Here is a 13,231-nt window from a genome sequence, read left to right on the forward strand (position 1 = left end):
TTTATTAGATTAAACTCTATTTGATCATGCAGAAAGGTGGATGATTATGAGTACCAGGTGGTGGTTCATCTTGAAGTGCCTGGAACAACACTTTGCACAAAGTTGGCCCTTGATAGATATTTGCTAAATTGAATTGAATTGAAGACTTTCTTATGGGGGAAGAAAGAGAAGTGTCTAAGAGAAAAGGAAACATTAATATTAACTACTTGGGAGTGAATGGAGAAGTTGATGGGAACAAGAACTTTGCAAGAAAAACCAATGGAAAGAAATTTAGAAGAAATGACTATTTGTGAATAAAATCATGATTGTTTTTTTAACATGAATGGCATGAATCTTAAAACCTTTGAGTCCTATTTTAGGTATGTTGCTGCAGGCCAATGAACCTGGGTCTACCTCATCATTATCTGGTTACCAAGATGGTATCCAGGGGCTTTGCGTACACATTTATTTGGATGAATGATGATCTTTTCCTCAAAGCTCTGAGCCTTGTTTTTAACCCTTTTGTGGGGTTTTGAAAAAATGATCAGTGCAAGGATAATGACAAAGGTCAACATCTTCAAACAAGTCACATCACACCCACAGTTCACATGTGTTTCAACAGGTAGTTTTAAAACCCCAAAGGGACTCTACCAAACATTCTTCCCTTTTCAGTATTTTGGAAATAAGAAAATAATCAAAACATGTTATTACAATTCCAACAAATGTTTCCTACCCTTCCTTCCCCTCTCCACCCTCCCCACCAAAAAAGGTATAACCTTAAAGTGACCTAATCTTTATTAAAAAAAAGTTTGCAGTATCTTCTAAAATTGGATGTCAACTGCAATCTTGCCTGCCAACCTTCACCAACTGTAAATTGTTGGCAGCCATGCTATCAACCCCAGAAAACAGGGGTAGATGAACACTGTACAAAATGGGGATAATTTGTGCTGCTCTAGCAGGTTTCAGGTGTCATGTTAACTGAGAGTGATAGCTGGTGACACAGAAGCCCAGAAGCTGTTTCTAATTCACCATGCTGATTGCTTAGAATATAGTGACCTTGATGCTGATGATTGAATTTTCCCTCCCTCCCCCTTCTCTATCCTGTCTTACCCCAACCCCAATACTTGTGCTTCCTGAATCTCTTCACCTTTTCTTATAATGACTTTTTTTTCTGAAGGGCACCTATAAACCATGCTATCTTCATTCTTTTAAGAGAATAATCCAAATAATTCTGAGCCCTTTCAAAGAATCCATGATAGGTGATTTTAGAGATTCTGATTTTGGAGTTTCAAACATCACTCTCCAACCACATTAATTTTTTTTTCTTTCAAGAACTATTGTCTCTGTTGAGACCACAGAAAAATAAGTTTGATGTCACTAAGTGTAGGCTTTCAAATTTACTCCTTTCTCTTCTTATACAAACAACATTTGCCACAGTAAATGTGAATGGAAAAGCTGTTGCATTTTTCTTTGCAAGATATTACCTATTTGAAAGACACAGAAAATAATTTATAGTCACAAACTGTACACAGGAGTTGGTAGGGAACAATATATTTGTGGCCTAGAGTGAAAAAAAAAGAATGCTTCCATTGTAAGGAAAATAATCATTGACAGAACGTAGGAAATAAAATCAAGGAAATGTGATTGTTTTTTGGGTAGTGACAGTAATTGCTACAGGTCTAACAGAAGGATTAAGTAAGAGTAGAAAGATGCTCAGAGTTGTGGGAAAGGAGGGAATGAAGGCAAAAACAGACATGCAGCATTAGTTTTTACTCAGAATGCTCTTAAGACTTCTCTCCACAGCTTCATCTAATTCTTCTTCTAGTTCTTCCTTCTTGGACATTGCCAGCTTGGACTGGTAATCTTTCACTACTTGGTCTATGTAGGGGGCACTTTGTGTTCCATGCAGCATCAATGTCCATTCCTTCAGCACTCCCTTCTGTGGTGCACTCCCAACAAACCCAATTTCCAGGATCCATGTCCCTCTGGCGTCTTCCCCCCAAGTGTGAGTGGTCATGAAAGGCCATTTGTCAAAACCCACCTTAGAGTCATCATCTCTTGGCCGTCGGCTCAGTAAAATGGATTTGGTACCCATGGGGGAGGTCATGTTGATGTTCAAGTCTCCTCTCCTTGTTGCATTCACTGTGATCACAGCTTGGACATGTTCGAGATAGCGGACAAAGTTTTCCTTTCCTTCACAAGCATCAGTTGTGAGTGTTAGAACCAATTTGTTGTTAGATGGTATTTTCCTGAGAGTGAAAATGACAATGAAATATTAAGGGGGTGATAATAATATTGGGAAAGCATGAGAAAAGATCAACAAGGTTGTCTTTAACTTATGAGTTATTTATTTCTTTTCAAATGACTTTTCTGAAAGGTTATACAATTCTGAAAGGGCTACGTTTAGCTATCATTGGCTGGAAAGAAAGAGAACATTTTAAGGGTATCTTTAGTCTAAAAATCTATTTAATAATAATTGATCTTAGCATAGCATTTAGGGTTCACAAAGTGTTTAAGAAACATTAATCCCTTTGTTGCGCAGGACAACTTTGTGGAGCAGTCATTAAAGGTATTATTTTTCACATTTTATACCCTTTTACACATGGAGAAACTGAGGCTCAGAGAAGTTAGGTGACTTGTCTATGGTAAATGTCAGAGGTAGAATTCAAGCCCTTGCCTTTCCTGTCTTCAGGCCATGTGCTTTTTAAAAAATGGTACCTCTAGAACATTCTGTCCATTTCCTAGGCCACTTCTGCTCTAAGGGTTACTATTCCTTATCCTAGGCTTTGTTTAGCTTGGTTGCACAGTGGATACAATTGTTGGGCTTAGAGTAAGGAAGATTCATCTTAATGAGTTTAGATCTAGTCTCATATACTATTTAGTTTTTGTGAACCTGGGCAAGTCACTTAACACTGCCTCAGTTTCCGAATCTGTAAAATGAGCTGGAGAAGGAAATGGCAAAACACTCCAGTTTCTTTGCCAATGAATGAAGTCACGAAGAGTTGGATAGAACTAAAAAAAAGTGAACAACCAAAATCCTAGGCCAAGGTAGTGAGATGAGGCAGTGAACTTGATTTAATAATTATTTCAGCTACTTAACTTAACATTCATCCCATTCACTTTTGATAGTGAATACTTTGAGGGCTGTGGGGTCCAGGCAGTTAATCCAATGACCCCCCCCCCCATTTCTTTAACATATCTCCATTGCCTCTAAATGAATTAGTAAATCTCTTTATATCATTCAAAACTCTGATTACTCTCATTTAATTTGGAGCATATTTTTCTGAACCTAGATGGAGATTAATATTCTGGATTTGATGCTCTGCTTGCCACATTGCTTGATTCACTGCTTTCTCAGGTCTTTGTCTGCAAATAACTTTCCTTCTATTTTTGAAACTTGCAAGAGACCATTCTCTGAGCAAGGAAAGACATAGATGAACAGCTCAGTGCTGCCATTGCTTAAATGCAAAACGAAGCTAATGTTATATGTGAATTATATGATTAATTAATGGCACTTAGCCAGATGATAGGCAAAAATGTTGCAATTTATACTACCACTAATATTACTACTACTAATTTTGACTCCAAGTCCAGCATTCTGCCTACTGTGCCATTTACAGAGGCATTTTTGTTCTTTGAAATGTCAGACTTTGCAACTAATTGGGAACATTGTAAGGGGTGGGGTGTGTGTGTGCATGTGATAGAAACAGAATAGCCTTCCAAGGATTACCAGATACAAGAAATTGCCAGTTAAAGGAAGAGATTCCAAGAATGGAGAAGTAACTTGGAAACTGAAGGTGTTAACTAAGTCTTTTTTAAAGCCCTTACCTTCCATCTTAGAATTAATACTATATTTTGGCTCTAAGGCAGAAGAGTGGTCAGGGCTAGGCAATGGGGGTTAAGTGACTTGCCCAGGGTCACACAGTTAGGACGTATCTGAGGTCAGATTTGAACCCAGGACCCCCTGTCTCTGGGCCTGGCTCTCAATCTACTGAGTCACCCAGTTGCCCCCCTACCAGTATTTCTGGTAAAGGTGTGGACTGGCTGCCTTGAAAGAATGGCTAAGTCACTAAACTCCCTGGGGAGTTCTCAGTTTGGGAAGAAAGGAAGCTAATGGAAGAGCAGGACTCAAGGATAGAGTTTTTGGCTATAGCAGGAAAGAGAGAAGGAGGAAACATGGAAAGAAGGCAGGTGGTGGGGTTTCGCTCCCTCTAGTAGTGCAAACCATGTCAGTCAATGGGGGATATCCACAGTTCCTCTCCATAAATCCATGCCACCAAAGAAGACTTCAAGAGGGGAAACCAAAAAGGGGCAAATGTTGAGGTATAATCCTGGGTGTGTGTGTGTGTGTATGTATGTGCCCTTAATCGTGGACACTTGCTTAGATTGCTGGGGGCAATGAAGAAAAAAAGAAAACAGATATGAAGGAACTGATGGTCCTTCTCCTTTCCCATTTTATTTAATCTGGGTTTGACTGGCACTTGTTTCTTTGTGTTTTGTTAAAGACTGAATCTGGTTGATCTAATCTTATTTCTCAAAGATGCCTGTGGCTTATCCTGTTCTTTCCATCAAACAAACTGACTCCAGGCTAGTGCTCTGTCTGCTGCATTACCTTGCTGCCACTAAAGAGAGTAGATTTCTTTTTCTTCACTCTATGCATATAGCCTTTGTCCACCATATTTATGTTCAGATGTGGCATCATTGGCTGGCGAGTCCTTCATTTCAACTACTGCTGGTCTAGGTTCCTAATTATGTCCTTGCTCCTTAGGACAATTAGGAGACAGCTAAGTTGGCTGCAAAACCTAGCATTGACTGTGATTCCTTGAGGTTTGGATGTCTGGAAATGCAAACAGCTTGCTCTGCTATAGGTACTTTCATTCAGTGTTCAGCCATCTAATCCTTTTGAGAAGAGATCACTGAACCTCAGGTTGCTTCAGTTTTCTCATCTTGAAAATGGGACCAGACTCCTGGATGTGCTACACTAAGCCAAAAACAAAAAAAATGCTTGGTGAGGGGAGGGGAAGGGTGGGAAGGAGGTGGAGGAAAGAACAAGACAGACTTTTGGACATTAATGTAAGAATTTTCCTTTTCCATGGGGGAGGGAGAGGTAGGAGAGAAGAAGAGAATTTGGATCTTAAAATTTAAAAAAGGATGCCAAAAAGAAGTCTATTGTAAAAAAGCATAAAAGGCAATGATGTAATTCCCAATGCACCATTTTGCAAACTACTTTGGGTGGTGGCCCATCTGAACACTGTCTTGGAATGAAGAAGTGGCCTAAGTGGGGTGTCAGCAGGAGGGACATTCACAAATAAAGAGACGTGGTTCTTTATAGGCTATTCATGGTGAACTGCCACCCTAGTGTCTGGCAGTTCCCATGTTGGGGCCAGTTTCTTGGATCTTTCATTTCTCTGGCTCAGTAGAAGAGAGTGGGAGAGTTCTGTGAAGGTCCTTAGAACTAATTACTAAGGAAACAAGCAGTCCCTGATCCCCATCTACCTGAAAGTCTGCAGAGTTTAAAAATTGGCTGGGTTAGGAGCAGCTAGGTAGCACAGTGGATAGTGCTAGGCTTGGAGTTGAGAGGACCTGGGTTCAAATCTGGCCATAGACCCTTCCTATCCATGTGAACCTGGGCAAATCATATAACCTTGATTTCCTAGCCCTTCCTGCTCTTCTGTCAGAACTGATACTAAGACACAAAGCAAAAGTTTTAAAAAAACATGATTGGTGAAAGATGACACCATCCAAATAGCTGAGGCAATTCGTGGCCTTGAATTCTAGTAATAGTGTATGGAGAAGTAGATGAATACAAATATTCTCAAGAACTCAAATGATCTTGGTCCACAAAGGGTGGAAGTGAGAAGATGAACTGATTCTTGGCTACTATCACATTTCTGTTTATCTATGCTGACCCAGCCTCTTTGGTCTGGCCCTGGTAAAAGCTCACTCATGGGAAACTAATATTTTCCATGTACATCTTGAAAAGATTTTTGGACTCCCCAGATCGACAGTGCACTGTGGAAGAGAGTCTTGCCCTTCTGGATTTCTTCTACAGAGAATTTTAGAATGGTTCTAAAAATGGCTCCTTATATGATCCTCACAAGGACCTATGAGAGCATGAGTGTTCAGTAGTATAAAACTCCATTTTACAGATTTGGAAACTGAGGTCCACAGAGGTGGAATGACTATTAAGTATTTTTGTTGTTCATTCTTTTCATTTGTGTCACATTCTTCGTGGTCCCATTTGGGGTTTTCTTGGCAAAGATACTGGAGTGGTTGGCCATTTTCTTCTCCAGATCTTTTTACAGATGAGGAAACTGAGGCCAACAAAGGTTAAGTGACTTGCTCAGGGTCATATAGCTAGAAAATGGTCTTAGTCTGTGGTTGAGCTAGGGCTCACTCTCTGGTTTTTTTGACAGCAGGCCCAATACTCTTCCAATTCATGACCTTTCCCAAATAGAGCAGTAAAAAGATTGAATTGTTTTCCTCTAGGTACTTCTCAACTCTCCATGCTTCCACCAAGGAGGAACACTGCATAGGTGTGCAAAATGGCAAGGAGAAATTATTATGGTTGTACAAAGAATAGCCAGAGAAACCTTGACTCTTCAGCATGTAATGAGCCTGATGCCCTTCCCAGATATCTGAGGAGGGCTAGCCTAAACAGCTTAATGAGGACAATGACGCATGAGGCAGGATATCCTGAAGCTGTGTTCTTGCTATGAGTAATACTGTTCATTTGGGGATAAATTATGGGGACTGTAATGCATCACTAATTACTTTGCCAAATGGAATAACTACTATGAAAAGAAAGGTTTCAAAACAGAAGCCAAAACACAAGCTAAGAAAATCTCTTTTCTGTCTCCAAAATATGATTAGGGTAGTTATCTTCTGTTTATACACATTGAAAACCCATTTATAAAATCAAAGAGCTGAGAGACTGATACAAAAATGACATGGTTGTCATATCAAAGATGGAAAATGTTTCTTCAGGCACCTCAAGGCAGCTGGAAGCTCAGTGGTTAGATCGCTGGACTTGGAGTCAAGAAATTATTGTTCAGTTGTTTTGGTTCTGCCCAACTTGGTGTGACTCCATTTGGGGTTTTGTTGGCAAAGATATTGGAGTGGCTTACCATTTCCTTTTCCAAATAATTTTATAGGAATTAAGGCAAACAGGGTTAAATGACTTGCCTAGGATCACACAGTCAGTAAGTGTTTGAGATTACAGTTGACCCCAGGCTTGGTTCTATCCACTGTGCCTCCTAGTTCCCAAGAAGACCCAAATTCAAATCTGCCCTCAAATACTTATTAACTATGTGACTTTGGGAAACTCACTTAATTTCTGTCTGTATCTAATAATAGATAATCTACCTCCTAGGGATGTTGCAAGGACAAAATGAGATATTTATAAAGCTCTTGGCAAGCTTCAAAGTACTATATGAAGGCTAGCTATCATCATTATATCTTCCTTCAGGGATGACATGGGGATTTGTTCCTAGGCTGACAAATTCACAGATTGTTCTGATTCTTACTGTGTGACTGTCGGCAGGTCACTGGACCTCTTAGTTTCCTCATTTTAAAAAAGGGGTTCACAATCCTACTATTTCCTACTTCACAGAGTTGTGTGGAAAGTATCTTGAAAACTGTCAGCTCCCTAGAGAAATGAGTGTGAATGCATCATAGTAATAATAGGCATAAATACATTATTGAACCAAGATACCATGCCTACTACTCATTCCTAAATATATTTGCTTGTAATAGTAATACTATTAGCTAACATATATGTAGCATTTCAAGGTTTGCAAAGTGCTTCACAAATATTAACTTGTTTGATCTTCACAACAATCCTGTGGAGGACATTGTTATTCTCATTTTACAGATGAGGCAACTGAGGCTGGGAAAAGCTAAGGGACTCACCCAGGGTCATACAGCCTTCTGAAGCAGGACATGAAATGGAATATTACTGACCCCAAGTCCACCACTCTATCCACTGCACCATCTAACTCTATTTTCTTCCTATATTTCCTCATGGTTCCAGTGGGGGGACTGAAGTTATCACTACCTACATGATACTTTTCCTGATCCCCTGAAGGGTTTAGTGTTCTTTCCCTCTGGAAATCAACTTGTATTTACTTATCTGTATTCCTGTTGCTTCCTCTAGTGGAAAGGAAAAGAAGAGAAGAAGGTTTTATTAAGTACCTACCATGTACCAAGGCACTCTGCCAAAGGCTTTATGAATGTGATCTCATTTGATCCTTATAACAACCATGGGTGGTAGGTGCTATTATGATCCTTATTTTACAGGCAAAGAAGTTGAGGCAAACAGAGGTTAAATGACTTGCCCAGGGTCACATAGTTAGGATGTGTGTGCAGCTAGATTTGAATTTGGGTGTTCTTGACTCCATGTTCTATTAACTGCCACTAGTTCTTTCCCTCTGTGGATTATCTCCAGTGTGTCATTATGTATACATTTTGTTTGTACAGTTATTTACATGTTGTCTCTCCCATTAGATTGTAAGCTCCTTGAGGTCAGGAATTGTCTTTTGCTTTTCTTTATATTCCTAGTGGTTAGTGCAATGCCTGGCACATAGTAGGAGCCTAATAAATGTTAGTTGGCTGACTGACTGATGAGGGCTGGTAGTATGAAGAAGTCTGGCAAAGACGGGATCTGAAATAGGAGGTAAGAGGGTAGACAAAATTGGCCAATTCATAATTTTTCTAAATGCCAGTCCCATGAACAATGCAAAAATTCCCCCCCAACTCCAGCTTTTCCCAACATGTTCATATTTGAAATAGTTCTTGGGTTTCTTATGGCTAAAAAAAATTAAGGTTAGAATATTCTTTATTTTTTAAATTAAATTAATTTTTAATTTTAATTTAATTTTTAATTTTTTAAAAAATTAATTTTTAATTAAAAATTAATTAAATTAAAAATTTTAAATTAAAAAATTAAAAATTTTTTATTTTTTATTTTATTTATTATTTTAGAATATATTTATTATTTTAGAATCTTTGTACAGGGATGGCTAGAAATTAATAAAGTATTTCCTATCTCTCTTGTTTTGTGTAGTCTTAGGAGAAAATTTGTGTGTTTTGAAATGAAGGAATTGAAATTAGGATCTCTAAGGAAAACATCTAGAAAATCCTTCTTTAGACCTCTCACTCCATCTCTCATCTTTAGGTCTTTACAATGACCAATTCCTGTGCTTATGATGCTCTCCCTATTCAATTCTACCTTTTTAGGACCTCCAGCTTCCTTCAAAATTCAGCTCCAATGTTATATAGGAAGACTTTTCCCAGGCTCCCCATCAGAGTCTTCCCCTCTAAGGTTACTTTCCATCTATTCTTTATAATTTTTTAAAATGTACCTGTTTATTTACAGGCTGGCTCTCTCATTGGAATGTAAATCCCTTGAAGGCAGGATCTGTTTTTTATTTTCCTTGTGACCCTATGTTTTTCAGACATTTCAGTTGTGTACAACTCTTTGTGACTCCATTTGAGAGTTTCTTGGCAAATATACCAGAGTGGTTTGTCATTTTGTTCTCTAGATCATTTTAAAGATGAAGAACCTGAGGCAAACAGGCCCTGAGTGATTTGTCTAGAGTCACATAACTAGAAAGTGTCGGAGACTATATTTGAACTCAGGTCTTCCTGACTCCAGGTCTGGCACTCTATCCATTGTACCACCTAGCTGCCCTAAGAAATGTTAACTGATTCCACGTCTAAATCTATCATCCTATGAGCCTGTGATGTCCATCATAGGAGAAGTAGGGGAGCCCTCATCTTTGTTTACTTTGCAAAGTCCCTCATTGGCACTTCTCTGTATGAGACAGATTTTACCCTGACTTGTAGCTGGAAACACTATGCTTTCAGTAACAATTAAACAGCAATGCTAAGTCATAATCATTGGCAACAGCAATGGCAGCTGTCTCCATCTTTGCTCATCTTTGCAGGATCTCTAGGGCAGAGGTGTCAAATACAGGTCCTCTGGGCTACATGTTAGCTGCAATACTCCCAAGGTCCAGATTGAAATGTAATTAGGAAATACTTAACAAAAGAAATAAAAATGCAATAGCATTTTTCTTGTTGTTGACTAGTTGTTCAGTCTGATTCTTTCTGACTCTGTGGACCATACTATCCTTGAAATTTTCTTGTTAAAGATATTGAAGTGGTTTGCCATTGCCTTCTATAGTACAATAGAAAACAGATAAAGTTAATATATATGTTAAAAATTCAATGTGTCTTTGCAGGAGTTCTTAAATATGGATTAATGGCCCCTGTTTAGATATCAGTTAGATACCTTTGCTAGAGATGATAGTATTTATATAAACACTCCTTTTTTTCTTTCTAATAAAGGCATCCAAATTTCACTGTCTGGTTTAAGAAAGATACACTTATGCATTTTCTCAAATTGATTCTTGCCCCTGAGGAGGTAGTTGGTTTAGGTTACAGAGAATGATGATTTTCTAAGGATGGGTGATCATTGATCTGGAGTTGGAGAAGACCTTACAGCTTTCTCATCCAATCTTCTTAGCCAGACAAAGAGAAAGAGGCCCAAGGGCTCAAAATGATATGACTAAGGTCACTTGGTCAGTGAGTATAAGAAGCAGAATTTAAACCCAATCTTCTGACTCTAGCTAGGTGGTACAGTAGATAGAGTGCCAGACCTGGAGGCAAGAACATCTTTTCTGAGTTAAAATATGGCTTCATATGCTTACAAGCTATGTGACCTTGGGCAAGTCACATTACTTTGTTTCCCTCAGTTTCCTCATCTGTCAAATGAACTGGAGAAGGAAATGGCAATCTACTCTAGTACCTATGCTAAGAAAACCCCAGAGAGGACTACAAAGAGGCAGTCTTGACTGAACTGATTGGACAACAACATCTGACTCCAGAGTCAGTTATTTTTTTATGGTATTACACAGGAAATTGAAGACCAAAGAGTTGAAGTGATTTGCCCCAGGTTACCAACGTATTATGTGGTAGAGGAAGAATTTAAACTCAGGTCTTCTGATTCCAAAATCATTGCTCTTGTGAATAGGCATTTCTTTCTAAGCAGTTAGTCTTGCTCTTTCACCACTTTGCACTTCCCTGGTCTCTGCTTTTAATATTAATTAGCTTAGGTTTCATTTCCAGCTTTATCACTGTTTGTGTGACTTTGCTCAAGTCACAGTACCCTGATTTCAGTTTATTCATCTGTAAAATGAGAGAATCCTTTATAGCTACAAAATTCTTCTGGTCTACAATTTGATTTCTCATTTTTCCCTCTAGAGGAAAGAGAGGCAACTGTTAATCCCCAAAGATGTGTGTTATTGTTATTGTTAAATATGTGGGTTATTGTTTTTGAAAAGTACATCTCTGAGGTCAATGGGATAACTTGGAATATCTCTGCTTGCAACAGGAACATTTATTTCCTTGGTTAAAGAATTAATAACTTTCTGGAGATGAACCTCCCCAATTGATTGGTTGCCTGGACTTCAGATAATGGAACTGTAAGACTTTCTAGTTTGATAAGACTTGCCAGGATTTGAACACCATTTTTATAGACTAGGAGAATCTGGGGTCAATGCCATAGCTTTGTGAAATAAGACTGTACAACTGTGAGTAATGGCAGATAGAGGACAAAGCTGTCTAGCATCAGCTGCTCAATTTACTGATCACTGACCGTGGATTCTCAGAATTAGAATGAATATCAAAGGCCATCTAGTTCAAGCTCTATTTGACCATGATATATCTAAAATACATGCTTATATAACCCTTATTTTAAAGCTCTCAAGAGAGGGTTAACCTGCTACCTTCTCAGGCAGCCCATTCCATTTTCAGAGAACTCAGTTTATTAGGAATTTTTTTCTATATACCCATTTCTCCTTGTTGTGCCTTCTGAGGCTAAGCAGAAAAATCTGATCCCTCTTCTAAGGGACAGTCCTTCAAATACTTGAAAACATTGTGATTTATTGCTTCAGTCTTTTATTCTCCAGGCTAAATAGCTCCATTTCATCCTTATATTGTCTGATCTTCAGGGCCTTCACTATCTGAGTCTCTTTCCTTTGTATATTTCCAATGTACAATAATAATAATAATAATAAATAAGGTTTGCAAAGTGCTTTACAAATATCTCACTTGATTCTGACAAGTCTGGAGGTGGGGCTATTGTTATAATATCATTTTATAGATGAGGAAACTGAGACTGAGAGAGGCTAAGTGATTTGTCCAGGGCCACATAGCTAGTGTTTGAGGTTAGATTCAAACTCAAGACTTCCTGTCTCCAAGTCCAGCACTCAAAATCTTGTCCCAGTTATTTTTTCCAAGACATGATATGCAGAATTGCATATGGTAGTCTCAGTTGTATTGAATCAAATAGGCTGCCATATCAAACAGGGTAGAATACAATATATCATTTCTTGCTCTCATTCTAGATAATTTTCTTCTTTTACCCCATCCAAGTTTGCATTGGTCAGATGACACCAGCTATTGAGGTACCTACAAAGTTATTCTTGCCTTACAATGAAGGAAGTTCCTTCACATGCAGGAAATAATGGCATCTTTGAATGCCACTTAATAGTTTACCCTCCTTGGCTCCTGGGGGGCTCACTACCATTGAAGGAAGTGAATGAACATTCACTCTCACTCACTCAGGCTCTTGTACTGAACCTCCGACACAGTGGAATCTCTCGGGGACTGTCTTCCAGTCTTTAGCCATTTTCACCATCGCTCCTGCATCGAGGACCCCATAGCCAAACAAATGATTAAACTCCAGGCCAACCCCATTTCTCCGCCACTGATGGACCTCATCGTGAAGTTGATTCCTTTTGGATGTGAGCACAGTCAGATGCTGCATGTCCCTCCATGTCAGTTCCCGGCTGGAGAAAGAGGACAAAGAAAATGTGTCAGGTTTGGAGCTCTACAAGATACTCCTTTCCTATAAGATCATATCATGATACAATAGGGAAAGAAAATGACAAAAAGCATATCCTGTCTTTGACAACCCACCACTCACTAACAGTGATCTCAGCATATTTCTATGTATGAAAATGTCATTGGCTTGAAGAGATTTCATTGGTAGTGTGCAGAAGTCAAATTATCCTGGTAATAAAGAACAGGATTAAAAATATTAAATAGGCTAAGATGGGAGATTAGAGTCATTCCAGCTAAATTCTCTCAATATTCCCCTCCAAACAACTTTAAAATAATGCCTCAAGTCAAATTTTAGAGTGGCAGAGCCAACAAAAAATCAGGAGGAGGCATTTTTCCAGTCTTA

The 13,231-nt window shown here is 38.7% G+C and overlaps 1 protein-coding gene across 1 annotated transcript in view; it reads right to left on the bottom strand.

The window, feature by feature from the left end:
- Positions 1–1,514: 1,514 nt before the first annotated feature.
- The window catches only part of PCSK2 (proprotein convertase subtilisin/kexin type 2), a 331,306-nt gene continuing 319,589 nt past the window's right edge, over positions 1,515–13,231 (bottom strand). The window contains exons 11-12 of the mRNA XM_001382075.4: positions 12,606–12,833; positions 1,515–2,228 (exon numbers count right to left, since the gene is read on the bottom strand). Of these exons, the coding sequence (XP_001382112.1) occupies positions 1,742–2,228; positions 12,606–12,833 (715 nt within the window). The 3' untranslated portion in view covers positions 1,515–1,741. The remainder of the gene's footprint in view (positions 2,229–12,605; positions 12,834–13,231) is intronic.

This window comes from Monodelphis domestica, chromosome 1 (assembly GCF_027887165.1).
Source record: "Monodelphis domestica isolate mMonDom1 chromosome 1, mMonDom1.pri, whole genome shotgun sequence".
In the NCBI taxonomy this organism is placed as follows: Eukaryota; Metazoa; Chordata; class Mammalia; order Didelphimorphia; family Didelphidae; genus Monodelphis; species Monodelphis domestica.